The sequence below is a fragment of the Belonocnema kinseyi genome, chromosome 1 (genome assembly GCF_010883055.1).
Source record: "Belonocnema kinseyi isolate 2016_QV_RU_SX_M_011 chromosome 1, B_treatae_v1, whole genome shotgun sequence".
Classification (NCBI taxonomy): Eukaryota; Metazoa; Arthropoda; class Insecta; order Hymenoptera; family Cynipidae; genus Belonocnema; species Belonocnema kinseyi.
This window is the reverse complement of record NC_046657.1, coordinates 139,502,149-139,522,561: the sequence shown is the minus strand read 5'-3', so window position 1 is coordinate 139,522,561 and position 20,413 is coordinate 139,502,149. Positions and strand designations below refer to the sequence as shown.

The 20,413-nt window shown below is 34.9% G+C and overlaps 1 protein-coding gene across 1 annotated transcript; it reads right to left on the bottom strand.

Annotated features, from left to right (window-relative positions):
- Positions 1–7,768: 7,768 nt before the first annotated feature.
- LOC117180284 lies at positions 7,769–18,664 on the bottom strand. The gene is made up of 2 exons (XM_033372701.1): positions 17,432–18,664; positions 7,769–8,023 (listed from the first exon to the last, which is right to left on the bottom strand). The coding sequence occupies exons 1-2, from the start codon at positions 18,662–18,664 to the stop codon at positions 7,769–7,771; spliced, it is 1,488 nt and encodes a 495-aa protein (XP_033228592.1).
- Positions 18,665–20,413: the final 1,749 nt, after the last annotated feature.

Sequence of the window (20,413 nt, the reverse complement as noted above, 5' to 3'; positions counted from 1 at the left end):
CACTTCCCTTCCTATATTTCGCATTTCCTCTATCTCTACCTTAGCATCAATCCTTTTTAGTACTTCGTCCACCCCTTCCTTCAGCTCCTTCCCCTCTAATCTCATACCCTTTATCACTAAGTTCAATTTTCTTTCTTCCCTCTCTTTCTTTCCAATGACTCCATCCTCTTTTCCAACTTGTCCCTGATTTCTTCCCATTTTTTTATTTCTTTCTTAACTTCAGCCATTTCCCGCCTAATTTCCTTCTTTAATTCCTCTCCCCTTCTCTCCTGCTTTTCTTCATAAATCTCCATTACCTTTATCATCACTTCTCTAATTTCCTTTAGCCTTTCTTCTTTCATCAACATTTCATTTTCAACTCCGCTACCGTCGGCACCCTCCCTGTTATCACTATTCCCTACCAAACTCTGCTTTTCCGGCGGCGATCTAAACATTTTCTGGTATTTTATACTGGCCCCGATATCTTCCTTCTCTTCACTGCTTTCCCTCTCCCCTCTCTTCCTTTTGATAAATGCTTCTATGGACCGTACGCTTTTTGCTCTCAATCTTTCCTTTTCTATAGTTTTTTTATACTTCCCTCTTGCCTTCCTTTCCTTTATCTCTTTCGGCGTACTGAAAACTTCCTGCTCTAATTCTGTTTCTTCCGAGGAGATGCTCGCTCCACTAGCCATTAATAAAATTCAAATTTTCCCGCCTTCTACCTTCCCTGCCTCTATCGCCGCTGTCTGTTACCTGTCACACCTTTCTTTGTCGTTACCCAACCCTGCTACTACCAATCCGTCAACACAGTCTTCCCACCCTGTCACAAATCTCCAAACAAAGTTCCACACAAATCTGTCTCAATCCTCCAAAATATCTATCTCCCCTTTACAATCTCACAATCCCTCAATTAGATCTCTCACCTCCACACCCTTCCACACACTTCCACAATCCACTCACCTCAAATTTCACCACAATATCAGAAAAACTCAGCATCCACAATTCCCACTACTTTACACTTTCATGCCGGAAATGGAAGTCCTATTTAACAAATTTAGTTGTACATTAAAACTTGTTAATTTTAAGAACAAACTAAATAAACAAATGCATATTTTCGGCGTTCTCAAGCAAAAATAAATCGTTTTTTCATCTGGTCTTGCTTAAATTATATTTAACAAATTTAGTTATGCATTCACACTTGTTAATTTTAAGAACAAATTATATAATCAAATGCATATTTTTGGCGTTCTTAAGCAGAAATAAATCGTTTTTTCATCTGTTCTTACTCAAATTATATTCAACAAATTCAGTCATGCACTAACATTTGTTAATTTTACGAACCAATTATATAAACAAATGCATATTTTTTCCGTTCTCAAGCAAAAATAAATCGTTTTTTCATCTGATCTTGCTGAAATTATATTCAACAAATGTAGTTATTAATTAACGTTTGTTAATTTTACGAACAAATTAAATAAACAAAACCATATTTTCGGCGTTTTCAAGCAGAAATAAATCGTTTTTTCATCTGATATTGCTCAAATTATATTCAACAAATTTAGTTATGCATTAGCATTTCTTAATTTTAAGAACAAATTATATAAACATAATGACAGTGAAACAGTTTTGAATTTTAAGCGTTTAAAATGAAAGTTCAACACATATCCCATTGAAAATTGTTTCATTTAAACGCTAGAACAACTACACGCACTGTACTATAAAATAAATGTGTATGAATAGAACATTTAAGAGAATGAAACTATTTTAATTAACTTGTGTAGTCATAAATTAATTTTTAAAACTGAAATTTCAGCTACTCCGTTTTTAATTCAAAATTTATCTTTTTCAGTTACATTAAAAATACAAATACTAGGTTGGAAATTCATATTTCTGATTGAAAATTCTGGAGTTTAGTTGACAGATGTTGGGTTGGAAGATGAACTATGTTGCTGAAAACTCGGGTTTTTAGTTTTTTTTTTAAATAAGAAATAATTTTTTCCCTAGGAATCAAAGTATCATTTGTTGATAAAAATTCAATTTTTGTAGAAAAAAAGATGGGAGAACAATATTCAGTGAACTATTCTCTCAAAAATAATTCTTATAAATAATATTAATATTGATCAAACATGTAACTATTTGGTTGAAACCCCGTTCATTTAAGGTAGAAATGTGTTTTATAACTGAAAATTCAAGTATTCACGTTAAAGAGTCATTATTGAAAGCAAAATTTAGTTTCTTCATTGGAAATTTCAACTACCTTGGTTTAGAAATTGACTTTTTGGTTAAAAATTTAACTTCATTCTTGAAAACACGTTTTATCGTTTGATAATTAATTTTCTCCAATGAAAAGTTAAGTGAAGGTTTTTACTTGCAAATTTATCTATTTCAGTTTAAAATTTAACGAAATAATTGAATGAAAATTAATTCTTTTGTTTGAAAATTGAAACTGTTCTCTTCATGATTTGTGTATTTGGGTTAAATAATAACGTTTCTAACAACATATTGAACTTTTTAAATTTTCGAATAAACATTCGTTACGAATTTAACTTTATAACTGTTTCATTTCTGGTAGGAAAGTCATCTTCTTGATTGAATATTTACCTCTTTGTCTAAAAATTCATGTATATAATGAAAAATGAGTCTTCTGAAGTTCTTATATATAAAATTAAAGTACTTCATTAAGGGCATTTGATACTTCGTCGTGTGGTCAATTGAGTACAGTTCCGACGGCTTTTTTTCCACAGAAATGAAAATTTTTAAAAACTGAATTCGGAGATGCTATAAAATATCATAACGGACGTCCCCGGACTCTTTTTTCAGGGATAATAACAAAAAAATGTTATTGTGCTAATTACCAAATTTTATGCATGTGTATTATTTTGTGGTTAGGGTGATTTTTAGCTCTCTGTCATTCCGATAATGTAGGTCTCTATCATACCAATTCTGTCAGTAAGCACTCTAGAATAATTATAGTGCAATAAACTATCTTACCAGCCTAGCTGGTAATGTAGATAGATAAATTTTGTTGTTAGCAATATCAAATATACACACGTTGTTAGCAATATCAAAAATTTTTTTGAAAAAAGAAACACAAATAAAGTGTGCGGGGACGTTCGTTAGCATGTTCGCTATCATTTCCCAAATTTTTACGACAAAATATTGATTATTCTAGAAAAAAAGCCGTCGGAACCTAAAAATGGTAAAATCGATACTAATTCCTGAGCGCTATGCAAATTAATCAGATTTTGCTCAATTAAAACTTTTTTTAATTAAACAAAAAAAAAGTATGTGGGGACGTTCGTTAGCATGATCGCGATCATGTCCCAAGTTTTAAGACAAAATATTAATTATTAAAGAAAAAAAGCCGTCGGAACCTAAAACTGGTGAAATCGATAATTTTCTAAGTATCACATGCCCTTAAATGTTGCACTACTTGGTTAAAATTGCAGTTGATTGGTTAAGGGGCTTAAATATATGGTTAAAAACTCTTTTTTAGGTTAAATATTACTTTTTTAAGTCTTAATTTAACCATTCCATTTTTTATTAAAAATTAAGCTATTGAAGTTTTTATTAAGAATTTATCCTACATATTTGGTTTGTAAATTCAACTGCAGGAGGATAAGTATAACTAAATTCTTAAAAATTTATATAATTAATAGAAAATTTCACTATTTTGTTAAAAATTAGTCTTTTGGATTGACAATTTATTAGCTGTGGTAGAAAATTCATCTTACTTGGTTGAAAATTCAAGAGTCTTCCAACAATATCGTCTGTTAGTCAACATTTTTTTTGTTTTGTTCAACTAGTTTTCCAAACATTTTCACTCTGAAATTTTGAAGAATCAGTAGAATGCAATCTATTTACGATAATTCAGATGTAAATTGTTCATTTAACAATATCTGATTTATATTTGCTGCTTTTAAATAAACATTGCAATATTGCCACAGACTAAAAAATATATTATTTTTTATTAAAAACATTTCTAAATTGAATGAAGATTGAAAGTAGTTTTTATAATCGGCATAATAGCATTTCCATGTTTCAAATTATTTAATTCTAAGCCAAAGTACAAATCTTCCACTATCTACGGGGAAAATATATTTCAGGATTTTCGCTCTAGCCATAACGGGATTAACCAGGGCTTGGATGAGTCAGGGGGAAGGAGGGACGTCAACCCATTGACGAATTTCCCTGTCCGCTTAGTTCAAGTGAGAAGAACACATTTGCCGAGGGAGAATCGAAAACCCGAGCCGATATATCGACTTCCCGATCAAAGTTGAGTCGAGCTAAAACCGACACACGATCCAAAACCGCTACCGCAGGCTGGGATTGAGTCGGAATCGTGTCGATGTCGGAAAAGATCGCCCGAGGGCATCACTATTTATGATGATTTGATAAATGTTAATTATTTTTCTTAACAAATGCATTTTTAGGGCTTCTGTGGACGGAAACATTCTTTTTTTCGATGGCAGTGGTTTTAATTGGGAACTTATTGAAAATTTCACCTTGAACTATTGGACAAGTGCTAATGATTTTTATAGAAGACATCCTAACGCGTTCCGTTATAGCTGAATCGGTTAGTAAATACTCAGTGTGTGCATGCAATCTCGGGTTCGCTTCTTAGCACTGGTGGATTTTTCAGTACACTATACTTTAGACTCATATTTAACAAATTTTATTAACAATATGTATAAAAAAAGAATTGCGAATATGCTTGACATTTATATCACTGATATTATTTTTTTTTCTGATAAATAACAAAACTTGTGTATATTCATCCATATTGATGTGAGATTATAGAGAGAGATTTGATACCACAAGTGCTACAGTAGTAGTTTGAGCTTTTAAAGAGGGTCTAATTTATTTCGAATACAGACCCTACTTTGACGCTAAACGTGGAAAGACGGCCGATTTTGGCTTCTTTAGAACCTACTTTACAGATTCCAGCCCCTAAGAAGGTAGGATATACGGCTTCAAAGTAGGGCCTAAATTTCGACTCGGGTGAAGGGAAGATAAAAGTTACTTTTCTTATATTTTGTTCGATTCGTAAAAAACAACTTCATTTTGTCCACAAAAAAAAACTTTTCTTTATTCTGCTCCACACTTTTATAATAAATATAATAAATTTTTATGTAACTCTGCCTGGGATTGCTTATTAAGCCATTCCAAAATGAAGTGCAAATTGTATTTATCGTGTTTACTTTAATATTCGTTCCTTATTTTGCATTAAATTATATTCTGAGCTAAGCTAAAACATGTAACATTCCAATAAATTGATATCATTATAATGTATAATATGCATGGAAATTAAATCATACTGATTCTTATTGCCTCGTTTATACAGAGATTCATTATGTTTAATCTTGTTTTTTACGATTAAAGAAAATTAGGGTTCACGACAATAAAATAAAAATATTCGTAAAAAATTTGTAAATCCTTGTTCGTTGAATAAACGATGTCTCATTTATTCTCGTAGCTTGTATCGTTTGCACACAATTTAATATTTTGATTCTCAATTTTGTTTTTCATGAAGAAAACAAAAACTACTTATCCTATAAAAAAAATTAATTCATCACAAATTTGTAGATCTCTTTTTGTTGCAAAATTTTTGTCGATCTATCTCTTTTCGTATTTTGCTTTGTTTTAACTTATTTAGTTGTTATCTAAAATTGTATCAACAACGATCACGCCGGACAGACAGACACCGACGTAAAAACTTGTTTTTCTGACTCAGGGGGCCTCAAAACATCGACATTGGATAAAATTTGCGAAAGTCATTTTTCGCATAAAACTAATACCTTCTCATTATAGATGAGAATTCAATTCATTTTTTTGTGATCAACATTTGAATTTTCGATGTTTTAAAACAAAATTCAAAGAGCTAACAAAAGAATAATGTAGGGTCTTGGAAAAATAACGTTTTTCTCTTCATCAAGTTTTTCCATATTACGCTTTTTTTGACTTCAAATGTCCATTTTCGTTTGATTTTTTGGATTTTGAAAATCCTATAACTTCTGTAATTTTGATTTTATCTAAACAAGCAATGGGGATAAATTGTGCATATTTGTGTGTGTTATAAATGACTGTCGATAGAATTTTGAATTTTTGAAAAAAGCCGTCTTAAAAATTTTGAAAAAGCTTATACTTTTTGACATGTTATCAGAAATGGCTGTTTAGCGTACGTGGACATTTGATTAAATTCGCGAAAGCCATTTTTCGCATAAAACTAATACCTTCATAGTATGAATAAGAATGTAAAAAGAGGCCTTTTGATGTTTTTATATTTTTTAATATCGACAATCATACTTGTAATTTTGAACATTGTAGGTGTGAGTATGGTAAGTGTGGTTTTTTAGGGGTCCTGCCAAACATTCTGACCGAATCCAGCATTCGTAGGATAAAAGAAGCGGATTTTTTATGTTTGTATATTTTTAATTATCGACAATCAAATTGGTCATTGTTGACATTTCAGGTTTGGATATAGTAATGGTGGTTTGTAGGGGTCTTGCTAAACAATCCCACCGACTCCATAATTCTTGGGGTTAGAAAAGAGGATTTCGGACGTTTCTAGTTGGTTAAATATCGACAGTCAAACTTTAATAAAATAGTTTTTCATAAAGGGTGATGTGTAAGGAAAGGTAACTGTTTAAAAACATTTGTATTCGACAATCCTTTCCGGCAAAATATTATTTTTTGGCCTTCTAATTGATTTCCGGAGAACAAAAATTAGAAAAATAAAATTTTTGTTCCATTCACATGAACGTTCACAAATGAATTATATCAAAAAATTAAACTAATTTGTTTCTAGAAAATAAATCTTCTTCATTGAAGAATCATGACTTTGCTTGTAAATGTAATTGTTTTGTTGCAAAATTCGCTTTTGTCGGATTAAAATTAACTTTCTTGATGCAAACTCCTGTTAAAAAAACAAGAATCTAAGGACCAAATTTGGACAACAACGAACAGAAAAAAACAAAAAATCCTAATGTAACCTGAAAAAAACCAATAAAAAATTTGGACAAAAATAAAAAAGAGGAAGGAAAAATGAGAAGGCAGACAACCGCATCCCATTCCTTCCCTCTTTCTTTCTTTCGTCTTTTTTATTTTTATTATCATCAAGTAACAATAAAATAACATTCAAAAGAAGAAAAAGAGAAGGAAGGGGATGTGTTACGCTGCCTTCTCGTTTTTCTTTTCTCCTTTTTATTTTTGTCTGAATTTTTTTTTTTTTTTTTCAGATTACAATAGGATTTTTTGTTTGTTCGTTGCTGTCCAAATTTGGTCCTTGGATTCTTGTTTTTAAAATTTTTTTTAACAAGAGTTTGCATCAATTTGATTATTGAACGTTAAATAGGAGTTTTAATTTGGTTCTTAATCTAATTTAAATTTATTAAATTTTGATTTACTTTGGTGTTTGTAATTCATATTTTTGGTTTAAAATTAAACTAATTTGGTAGAAAGTTAAAATGCTTGTTCCGAATTGAAGGATATATTATTTAAAAATGAAAGTATTTAATAGAAAATTATTAAATTTTGTTTAATGATGGACGTTCTTCATTATTTCATGTCAGTACAAAGATACTGGTAACTTGGAATAAAATGTTTAAAAAAATTATTGTGCAATTTCCTCGGCCAGCGATATAGCCAGGATTTTTTTGGGGAGGGGCTTGGATTTTTTTCTGACGGGGACTTCGGATTTATGTATAGGGAAAGAGTGGGGGAAAAGTTACTTGAATAATGAAAAAACTTAGTTTCGGGGGCCCAAACGCCGCCTCTGTCTAAGCCTGTTCTAGGCAAGGCTCGCGAAGCTCGCGGCGAGCTTCTTCATGCAGAGGATTCGAGTAGCGTCCAGTCTCGGTGCGAGTTCTCTCGGCAACCAAGAAGCGCGCCTTTGAGTTTCGCGTTGCGCATTCAAGGCTTCGAGGTTCACCCTGTTTCCCTTTCCTTCGCGTAAGCAGAGTCGAGCACCACAGCTGGCCACAAGTTGCTCAACCATTCCGATAGGAGACTGCCCGAGATCACTTCTCTTCTCCCCACAACGAAACTTGTGACACCAAGTTCAGTCAATCTACTTAAGGACTGCTGAGAGAAGAGGCTGATCTGCCCTCCGAGACTCTTTGGCTCGAGAAGAGAAAAGGGCGAACGATTTAATACGAAGGAAGTGATGTGTGCTACACAGAACACTTTTAAGGAGACTGACTAACGGATAATTCATGCAACGCAAATGGCTTTTTTTCTGGTAGCCGCACAAAATGAGCGTGTTCTACTGCTTACGGATTGAACCAAAACTCTCTGTTTTTGAGCGGGGTGCGTGAACCTCCATATATAATGTTAGATCTCGCAGTAGAACAGTCGTGTTAGGGTATCAGATACAATATTATAGAATAGAAGCAAAATGGAGTTGCGTGCCCGTTCGCACAACCGGCAGAACACGCTTTTTATTTTGTGTGCCTATGCCAAAAAAATTCCATGGAGAACAGCCCTCTTCATGATTCGGGCAATATTTTAGGAACGAGTGGAAACGATGCTCTCCTCCTGCTACGTAAAATACTATTACACTCCGAATCCCACGGATGTGCTTTTTCTTTAACGTATAAACTGTTTGATTGTTCGGAATCAGCATTAGCCAATTCGTTTGGATATCATTATTAAAAAAATGAAACTTAATTTTTAAATTCGCACGAAAACAGTTATGAGCATGTGTAAGATAATAGAACTTAGATTCACAGATGTACTTCGTTAGAAGTGTAGGTAATGACTCACAGAAGCAGTGCAAAAGTTAATTTTAGTGCTGACATAAAATTCTAAGATGGGTGCTGTCCGTTATAAAAATTCTAGAAAATCGCTGTCAGTCGTAGTGTGTCTTACTTTTCGAGAAGAATCTGTAATGAACTTATTAAATAGATTTATATCAGCATGCTATGGTTTACACATTTTTTAATTCTTCAACAGGGAGGTGGGCAAGAGATAAAGAACAAGTCAAAGTGTGCGGCAAGCACCCGCATACCAAGGAATTATCAGACACTCAGTAGTCAGCTGCAGTGAATGCCTATCCGGCCCTCCTTTTTCTTTTCACAGTTTTGCTGAAGCTATGATATGTGTTGCCCAGCATCCTACTTAGATCCTCAGCGCGAAAGCTGAAGCTGATGAACTGTATCGGAAATTTTTGCAATTAAAAATGGGCATCCTGACGTGTTCCTGGAATTATGTCTTACAGCGCTGCGGTAAAGCCAATGCAGTGTTGTAAAGCTTTGAATCGAGGGTTCGAGACATCTTCGATGAATATAAGGGCTTGGATTTTTACAACGTTCAGAGAATCTAGTTCAATTTAAGTGATACATAGGAGCAAAAATTAAAGGTGCAATGGACAATAACTTCGACTATATGAATTTAATAATGATACGACGTATAGTGTGAAGAACGATTTGAGGGTAAACATGTTTATCGCTCTAAATGATTCATTAAGTAGAAACTTGTCGCAAAGATTCACCAGATAAATGAAAATGGACAATCGGATTCAGTTCATCGACCAGTTAGTACCTTTTTTCAATGTTAAAATCAGACAGAAGTCTGAAAGTTGGCGTAAAGTTTACTCCACTGACTTAAGAGTGGAATTAGATGAGAAATGTGTGCGCTTTTCAAAGGCATCCTTGATGTTATCCATGCAACTATTAAACTAGTAACGATAATTATAATTTATAATGATAATAATTTATATTTTTTTAAAACCATTTGGAATACCTAATTATTGGTTTTACGGTTTTAGTCACATAGAAAGGCATTTTAAATAACAGATGTTTTCATTTTAAACATAGAATCAGAGTCTGACAAAAGTGATTTCAGTTCGATGAGTGATGGAAACTTAATTGACAATATATATTCAAATGAGGATGATCAATTACAGCAGACAGTTGACAGATTTAAAATAGGACATACTTATGTTTATTTAATCTTAATTTTCTGCAAAAACAGATTTATTTAGATAATATGTGTTAAAAGTTAAGAAAATTTATCGACTTACAGCTGTAATTGTAATACTTTCGAAAGGAAATCGTACTAAATGAATATTCAGGGCAAATTTAAGGTCGTAGTTGACATATTGGATACGCTATTTTAAATTTTAAAATTATCATATTAGATTTGAATTTAGCAGCCTCGAAAATATAAATATGATCTTTTTAGTAAAGATTCTAACATTTTTCTGATTTGTATTCCACTAAATTCGATCCTGTATTTTAAATTTACGAATAATGGTATCAGATTTGGATTCAGCGATCTCAAAATCATACATATGAAAATTTTGGTCTAACCATCTTTCGGACTTATTTCGTCACATATTGAATCCATAATTTTGTATTTGGAAGTAATGTTATCAGATTTGGATTCAGCGACATCGAACATATAAATCTGTCAATTTTTGTAAAATTTTTAATATTTTTTTGATTTTTCGTTCGCCGTATTGGATGCGCCATTTTTAATTTTGAAATTCTAATATGATATTAGGATTCAGCGACCTTAAAAGCTTAAATGTGACCATTTTCGCAAAGGTTCTAACATTTCTTAAATTAGTTGTCAACAAATTACTGACTTCCCATGCATTTCTCAAGCTGGAAAATTCGTAACAACTTCAACGACATTCAAGGGTCATCCATTTTGGTAAATTCTTCCAGGAGATATTAGGTTTTGAAACCAAATTTTATAAAATAGCCTACTGGGCGACGTAGAATTTGACAAAGGTTGTAGATACCAGAAAATGATCGGCGTCGGAACGCACCATGTGATAAGTAGCTCTTTAGCTAAAGTACTTACAATGTGCTATACCATATTGTTAGTAGAGCAGGATTCTTTTCATGAGTTACCGATGAGCCTACGCATTAATATTTTGTATAGGTATTATACGAAGAGCAAGAATTACGGTTTAAACTTAATCTCTAAACACGAGCATTAAGTCATAGCATTTTAATTTTAATATTGCGGCGATGGTAGTGTTCCTCAAATATGCCTTTCGAACATAGATGAACCGCCCTCATGCGTCCCACTATAAGTGACCAGGGCCGCGCCTGAAAAAAATTGAACTGACGACCGGAATCTCTTAGATTCTCAAAAGAACTTTCTGTGATTAGTAGCGCGGCCAAAAGGTACTGCAGTAGTTGAAAAGCCAACGCTCTAATTTAACAAATATCTTTAGCATGTTGATGAAGTAAAACGATTACAATATAAAAGACGGAGCAAAGTATATTGTTGATGTCATACATATTCCCATGTCGTTTCTATTCTAAGAGAAATTCTTTTCTTGTTGATGTTTCCCTTATTTCGTTTCTTATGGTGATCTTGTCTGTTACAGTAGAACGAGCCTCAAGGACAACATTTTCAAAAATATTGTTTAAAAACATATTTAAAAGTAGGAAACGCAATATTGCGCAATGCACAACTCTAGTCTAAGATTAGATCGACAGGTTACCTTTTATCGATTACTGTGTTTTAAAACAAACGATGGCAAATTATTATGTCAGAGGCTCCATAAAAAGCATAAACAAAACCGAAAAATAAACCTCTTTGTATCCAATTATGAGACAAATTTGTCAAAAAATTGATTGTACTGTTAACTCTTGCAAACTATAACGGTTTGGATACTGTTTTAAATTTTTATAAATCGATGCCGACCCAGAGTCAGGCCGATCGTATTTTCATGATCCTTTTAAAACAATTTACCAAACTACTTGACTGCCTCCCTGATCTCGGGCCATGCTTGGGATGGCTTTTGCTCACAGTAAGGTTACTTGTGCCAGTTAATATTACGCTAACAATCGAGCCATCCTCAGCCAGAGTTAAGCTGATCATATTTTTATGGTCAGTTAAAAAAATTCACCACAGTGAATCCGACTGTCTGCCCGACCTTGAACCAAAATTCAACCGTTGGCAGGACGTATCAAGGTACTTGCACTGATAAATATTACGTAGATAGTTGAGCGAGCCATGACCAGGGTTGGGCCGAACGTAATTGTATAGTCTTTGAAAAAAATTCGCCACAGCCTATCCCAGTTTTGAACCTTCTTTGAGCCGGAGTCGGGCCTATGGTCTGACGCAGTAATCTTGCTAGTAAGGGTTAATATCACGCCCGCATTTGAACCAATCTCACTTAGAGTTGGGCCGACCATACAGCCACGGCCATTTTTAAACTGTTAGGTAGAGTATATCCGACTGTCCACTTTGGAATAGAGTTGAAATTTCAAAATGGCGGATTCTACTAGTCCGTTTAGTAAATTCTACGAAGCCAACAGCGGCATCTACTTTGTATGGTTTAGTCTGTCTATTTTGAATTTTTCAATTTTTATGGTCCAAGATTTATGCAAATCGAGCCGTTTTTTGTATTTTCGTCCGCCATTTTAAATTTTCAAGTTTTGACTTCAGATTCAGATTCAGCAACCCCAAAAACCCGTAAGGACCGAGATTTATCCAACTTGAGCCTTTTTTGTATTTTCCTCCACTATATTGGATCCGCTATTTCAAATTTTCGAATTCTGACATCAAATTCGGATTAAGCGAACCCAAACAACCCGTAAGTGCAGAGATTTATCCCATCGAGCCGGTTTTAGTATTTTCGTCCGCCATATTGGATCTACCATTTTGAATTTGCGAATTTTTACTTCAGATTCGGATTCAGCGACCCTAAAACCCCCCGAAAAAGACTTGAATGCAAAATCGGAGTAAGTTAAATAGAAAAAAGAAGATTGACGCATTTTGCGTCAATGCCACATAGGGCACGGAAAATTTTGACGCAGTTGGCGTCAATGCCAACGAAGGGGTTAAGTACTATTGGATGTGAATCTTAAATAAAAATATTCAAGACTTTATTTTCAAGCGCCCACGGGCCTCCTCACTCCAGCAAAATAATTATATATCTCTTTTTTGCATCCGGAGCCTCAATTTCTCGAATATCTTTTTTCAAAACACACTCTTTATCGCCTCTGGTATAATTTTTATAAGCTTGCTACCCGATAGTCTCAGATAGTCTCTTGTGTTAGACAAATCAGTATTTTTAGGTCATTATAAATAATAAACTAAAAATATACACCGAAAAATATCAATAGTCCAGAAAACCACACGACCCACACATACGTTCGGCGCTTATCACTGACAACTATTCCGTTTGTGTTCACGCCAGCTGGCGCCCTCGGTGGACATTGACTGGTACTACGTACCGAAAGCTTTGTCCCACGAAAATGCCTTGAGACTTGGGGGCCTGATGCTGACTCAAATCCTCACCTATGCTGTTGTGAAAATTCCTTCGTCTTCTGCATCCTATTATAAATACTTTTCTTGTTGATGTCATTTTTATTTAGATATTTAAGCGGGTTTAATGTTTTACCGCAGAATGATCCACAAGAATAAAATTTTCCAAGATATTTCGTCGACAAATATTGAAAAATAGAAAACGCAATATTAGTTCATGCCTCTAAATAAAATTCCTAATTAGAATAAAAATTTCTTTTTTACGTCGGGGAATACATGGAGTTCATTAAGTAAAAGTACCATAAAAAACGTGTTCCGAATTTAAATTCTACGTTATTTTTTTATGCATATTCCGACTTTATCATAATATTTCCAGATCTTACAGTTCAGTATATTTTTATACAGATCTGATAAAGAAAACTGGCTAGTTTCCGTAACCCCCCTGATAGTGAATTGCAAGGACACCGTAGGAAGTAATTTCTCAAGTTGCGTTAAGCAGTCAGAAAGATCAGTAAAAAGCGTAAAGAAAATAAGGTATTTTTCATAACTCGAACGCCAATTTAAGGAAGAGAATGAAAATAGTATTCGGAACGTGAATAACGTACGAAATAACGAAAATACAGTGTATCGCGCTGTCTTATAAGGCGACCCTTTGCGTGTACAAACGAGTCGACGTGACGTCACGCGGCACAGCAGTTGTTCAACTGTAGAGTATTTCTAATATTTTGAAGGGGAAAAACGCGTCGATGAAAAATCTGTGTGTTAACTGTATGAATTTGCATCTCATACTATTTTGAAACATTAAGAGAGTAATTAGTTAATTATAATCAATTTCGGAAAATATGTAACGTTGAAAAATAATTAGAAAATAAAAAAATTTGCCTGGGAGTAAGACATAATGACTAGTTTTTGTGTATTTGTTCACTTCGATTTTTTTTAAATGAAAAAATGGAAACCATCGATCAAATATTCAAATCTAACAAAGTAATAATCGATTGTTGATGAATAAAAATACAATGACAGGGTGTCGACCGTGCGGAAATGTAAGGAAATCCTGGAATCGTCCGAGAACTTGGAAAAATTCGGGAAAATCCAGGAATTGTCCTGAGTTTAATTTTTGGTGCGCAAAGTGCATTTCACATCCTCATAATTCATAGTTTTTTTCTTGTGCCTTCGACCTACTTGCTCTACTTTTTTCTTACTTAAAAATCAAATTAAAAAAAAAATAAAAAATTTTTGAAAAAAATTTTCTCATTGCAATTGAGTAAATTACGTATTAGTTTGGTTGAACATTGTTTCACCTGAAAATTTAATAATCAAATTTTTTGTTAGCAATTTATCTCTTTAAATGCAAATTCAACTTTTTGGTAGAAATCAATCTTCCCAGTTAAAAATTTATTTTCTGGTCGAAAATATTATTATTCTAGTTAGAAATCCATCATTTTATGTATAAATCTGTTTAAAAATGTAACTGCTTTTTTAATATTGTTTTTCTTTATTATGAAAATTTTTCTTTCACTGAAAATTTTATTACTCCAATCGAACAATTGATTTATTGCCAATTAATTCATTTGCTTATTTGAATTTTTACCGAAAGTTCGGGTGTAATTGGATTTCTATTATTTTGTATTTTTGGATGTAGAAGTGCTAGGTTTACGTAAGTTAGCACTTACACAAGAAAACTAATTTTTTTAAAAAAGTAAGAGCCCAAAAATTGTATATAGCGCACAGGAAAATTCTCAAAAAGGATCAAAGTTCTGAGCTACGAAGAATTTCGAAATTCGGTTCTGGAGGTGCTAGATTAATAGACCGTCGAAAATATTGACAGATATGTTATTTATAAAAGAAACAATACACGAAAATCTCGACGATAATACCAATAGGAAATCAAACTCAAATAATTTCTCAAACAAACGAAATAATGAATATAAGAAATCGTATAAGGAAGATAATAGAGTAACTGCGCGCGGTTACTGCGGTTAGTGTAAATAGCGCTCATAAGAAGCGTCCGCTAGAAGTCAGATCGCTGCATAGTGCTATCACTTTATTCACAATATGAGTTTACGCAATTTGTAGTATGACGGTTTCAGTTAAAGCGAATAAGGCGCGTACGCCCTTTTGAATGTCAATAACGTCAGTAAGATAGACGTTAAATTTTAACGTTTACACTGACTTGAGAGTGATTAGCCCTTCGGAGGCAGCCGATCCTTGAATGACCTTAAATACCTTTCCAGTGGACGCTTGATTCTTGTGGAGTTCCTACGATGAGGAGATTCGAGGAAAATACACTGGGTGTAGGGAAAGTCTATAGCAGAAATTTAACGTTTGAAGAAGGGTTTAAGAAAGAAAAAGTCACTTTGTTGTCTTTACGTAATGAGAGAACCTTTAAGTCCATCTCACGACTCCTGTGACTCAATCCCATGGGTCACTAGAGAATTAATTGCCGGTCCTGGATTGGAGTTGTGGGATGGATAGTGCTAGACGTTCTGATGTGGTCTCCACTAAGCCGAATGGAAAACTGAAATTTAAAAAAAAAGGGTTGGCGGGGTGAGGGGGCCATCGGCCCCGAAGAATAATCAGACTGGAAGAAGTTGTTGTGCGTTACCCGTTTGGGCATTGTTACACAATCTATGAGAAATTTGACATGACTTGATTTAAGAGTGACGCTTGTTATGTGTGGGAATAAAGCCCATATACGGGAAAAAACGACAAAATCTGATAATTTATTTTATGAAAGAAAAATAAAGAAGAAGAGTGGGAAGGGGTAGAGGGGTTGAAAAATGAAATTCGTTGTTAGACTTATTTCATGAGGAAGTCTTTTGGCATCGCGTGCTTGCGAAGCGGATCAAAATCATATTTCCCGAGAGAGGAGATATGTTTAAAAGGTGATGTTGATGCTGATTTATAGAATTTAGTCGCGGTTTCTTTGATATACTCTGTAATATAAGGTAATTGAAATTCTCTGTGTAGGACAGAGTTCTTGGTATATATAGGTGTTTTTGTGATGCGTCTGAGGAATTTATTTTGTATAATCTGGATCTGATTGATGTTACTTTCTGACGCACCACCCCATATTGTACAGGCGTAGGTTATGATTAGTCTGATAAACATATTGTAAACTAGGATTCCATATTCAGGTTTTAGACTCGAGTGTCTATTAATAATAGGACTTAAACGCGAGATAACCCCGAGAGCTTTCCCTTTAGTTTCGTGGATATGCTGCTTCCAATTTACACGTTTATGAAGTTCACCCCCTAGGTATTTTACGGAATTTTTCCATTCTATTGGTTCGTTAAACATTTTTGGTGGATCTATTTTGACATGTTTTCTGACTGAGAAAAGAATTGATTCTGACTTTGCTATATTAATTTTTATTCTCCAAAGCTTAGCCCATACCGCAATGATTTCAAGAGCTTGGTTAAGTAATTTTAAGATTTTCGGGACTGAACAAGAGGAAGTAAATAGTGCGGTGTCGTCTGCATATAATTCAATTGTAACTTCCGGGACCTCAGGAATGTCGTTTACGTAGATAATGAAGAATACCGGACCTAAAATGCTGCCTTGGGGCACACCCGCTCGGATGGGTTTCTCTTTTGAAAGTGTCTGCCTTATTTTGACTGAGAATTTTCTGTTAGAAAGAGGATGAGTCCCCTTGGGAAATTGTAATTTATTAATTTTCTGAGCAATCCTACATGCCAGACACTATCAAAAGCTTTTTCTACATCGAGAAAAACAGCTTCAGTTGGCTTTCTTCGATTAAAATTTAAACTAATGGTTTCGGTGAGTTTAAGCATCATGTGCTGGGTAGAGTGACCTTTTCTAAAACCGTATTGTTGTGATTTAAGGATGCTGTTTTCCTCGAGGTGGTAGTTTACGCGAGTGAGTATTATTTTTTCAAAGATTTTGCTCATAGTATTTAGTAGACTAATTGGTCTGTAGCTGGTTGGATGATATGGATCCTTACCTTTTTTCTGAAAAACAAGAATATGAGCCATTTTCCAAGTTTCAGGAAAATAGCTTTGTCGAATGCAGGCATTGAAGATAAGTGCAAGGTGAATCAGGCACGAGATTGGGAGCTTTTTGAGGACTAAATTCGAAATAGAATCAGGGCCGGGTGCTTTCCTATTTTTATTATTTTTAATGTGTTTTTTTTTTTAAATTCCTTATAGGTTATTTTTTTAAAATTGTCCGTGCTCGGGATTTTGAGGAAGTCGGAAACTATTTTTTCACATTCGGTAATGTGTTGCGGGTCAGATGGCTCGGCGTGTGGAGCGAAGCTACTTTCGTAATTTGCAGCTAAGAGATTGGCTTTGTCGGTTGGAGAAAGTGTAAATGTTTGTTCCGGCTTTTTAAGAGGGGAAATATTGGTGCGCGGCTTCGTTAGGGCTTTGGTCATACGATATATAGAGTTATCTTTAATTTGAAGTTTACCGACTTCTGTATTCCAATTTTTACATCTGTGCTCCTGAACTTTATTTGCTATTGTTTTACGCAGGTGATTAATTGTGTTTTTGAGAATGCAGCTTTTATTTTTTCGATGCGTTTGGCAGAGTTTATTACGAGTAGCGATAAGGTCTTCAATCTCGGGGCTGAGAGGTGGAGCGTATTTGTTTACGGTATACAGAGGGACTGAAGCGTGAATTGCAGTTTTTATGCTTGAAGTTAAATTAGTTATGGCTTCATCAATGTATGTAGAGTTTGCTAGCGCGGGTTTAAAGTTAATTTCAGTTTCTAGAGTGGAATTGAATGTTTGCCAGTTTGCTTTTGCGAACTTATAGCGAGGTGAAACTGGGGCCTTTTCATAGTTAGTGTGAAGGCTCAAGAGAATTGGTCGATGAGCTGAGTGTAATTTATCAATGGTAAGAATTTCATGGTTGTACAAATTATTTTTGGTAATTGCAAGGTCAATATGATCAGGTTTATGTAAAAATGTATACGAGTCTGGTGCAGAGACAGCCAGGTGTTTGTCGTTTATGAATTCAAATAATTGTTTTCCCATTTTGTTTGTCGTTCTGATATTCCAAGCTAAGTGCTTAGCATTCAGGCCCCCTGCAGCGATTACCGAGGGGGCTAGTTTAACTATTTTTCTGTAGTAATTTTTTGTAAATTCACGAGAGGGAGTCTGGTAGAGAGAGATGATGGCATATGGTTTCCCGTGAGTTTTTATTTGTATTGCCGTGGCTTCTAGGATTTTGAGTTCAGGAATTATTAGTTCATGGTGGTCGATGTTTTCTTGGATTAGGATCGCGGTACCTCTATTAGTGTTATTCTGGTATAATTTGTAGCCACGCACCAGATTGATGTTTAAGGATTCGCGAAGTAAAGTTTCACTGAGCAAGCAAATTGTGATTTTATTTGTGTGAAGGTAAGTGGCTAGTTCGTCTCTTTTTTTAAGGATACCCTGAGCATTCCAAAAAATGATTTTTAGGGTGTTGTTATTAAAGATGGCCATTTTCGATAGCGAGTGAAACTATATTACTTATAATCTCGGCAGTTGAACTTATAGCTTCGGTAATGTTAATTCCCCCCCACCCCCATAATATCAGTGGTTAAGGTTGTAGCTCTTTTTAGAAGATTAACAAGGTTTACTTTGATATCCTGAGAGTGAGTGTTTTTTTTGGGACAATGGTTGGCGTAATTTTATTTTGTTGGCCTGGAACTTTCTTGGCGATAGGTGCGTTAGCGTGAATGCTAGTAATTTTCGCAGTTTTTGGGTGGTGGAATAGTTTGAGGTTTGATCGTATGTGCTTCGGAAGTAAAGGCGACTACCGCGCTGTAAAGTGTTAATTTTTTCTGCGGCTGGATACTGACTTGAGTAGTGTATTCATGTATATGGTTATCTTTTTGTTTTTGGGCGGTCTGAACAGGTGGTTTAATAGGTACCGTTTCCTTATGCGTATCATCAGTTTTTGATTTATTTATTATAGGTTTCCTGGAAGCTTTCTTAAACGCAGAACAGCCTCTGTAATTAGCAGGATGGTTCCAGCACAATTCGCACAAGTGGCCGGCGATTCAGGATCCTTTTTGCATGTGGAGCTGTGATGCGTACCACCGCACTTCACACAACGTGGAGTAGCGTGGCACACGTCAGAGACATGGTGGAACCTTTGGCACTTAAAACACTGGGAGGTATCCTTGGGTTTTACGTAAGGCTCGACCTTTATTTTTATAAAAGCAAGAGACTTCAGATTGAGAAGCTCTTTTGCTTGCGGGGTATTTGGCAAAGTTGCCAGCAGCATTGATAATGCTTTTTTAGTTTGCCGGCTCCTCATTCGAGCAACCGACGTAATTTTAAACCCTTCCTCTTTTAGTTCGGAGAGAACTGAGTCTTCCGGGAACGCGTTGGGGATATTTCTAATGACTAGTTTAATGGGTGGAGACTCAATGTTTTTATACAGGTAATATTGAAAGCCTTGCTGCTCTAGGCTGGTGATAATTTTTCTATATTCTTCGAGATAGGAAACTCGAATGGAATATATATCTGACCCGAGATTGTACATTATTGGCTTAAATTTGGTACAATCTTTTAATAGTTTGTGTAGAACTGTGTAAGGGTGGTTAGCATCAACTACAATGACGTTTATTGGGGGTATTTTTCCCGGCGCTTTTGTTTTGTTGGGATTAGTGTTTTCATAGTTAGGGGTTGCTTTAAATCTGACGAATCCCTACTAATGATTGACGTTTTCGACGCCCTACTGCTACCTCTTATTGAGGTGGCTGACGATCGGCCATGGCTGGCGCTGTCCGAAGCGTTATCGGAAGATTTCGCAAGCTTTCGATTTTTGCTTTTAGACGAGAAAATGGAGAAGTTATCTTCTGTATCCATCTTGGTTAAAGCCACGTCGGTGGCACTGCTATTTCCTGCTAGGCAGGAAGCTAGTTTTGAGCTCTGTGATAAATCCTCACCTACCTTATTCTAATATTTGTTGAAGAACTTACACAGGTTTGTGCTGCTTTCGAATCAATCCTATCCCAAGTCTCAATCTCCACTGAAATTTTAAACGTCGCAGGATCACTAAAGTATATTGCGCGTGCACGTTGGAGATATCCTGTGTCTGAACATAATGACGTCGACCACTGCGTAGCCAGTATGGTATCGCAAAGACTAAGTGGTACTAGCCGCTCTGGTCAAACATTGCATGACTAGCCCAGTAGTGGCAAAGATATTATAAGCATAGATGCGGCACGGGAGGTCGGAGTG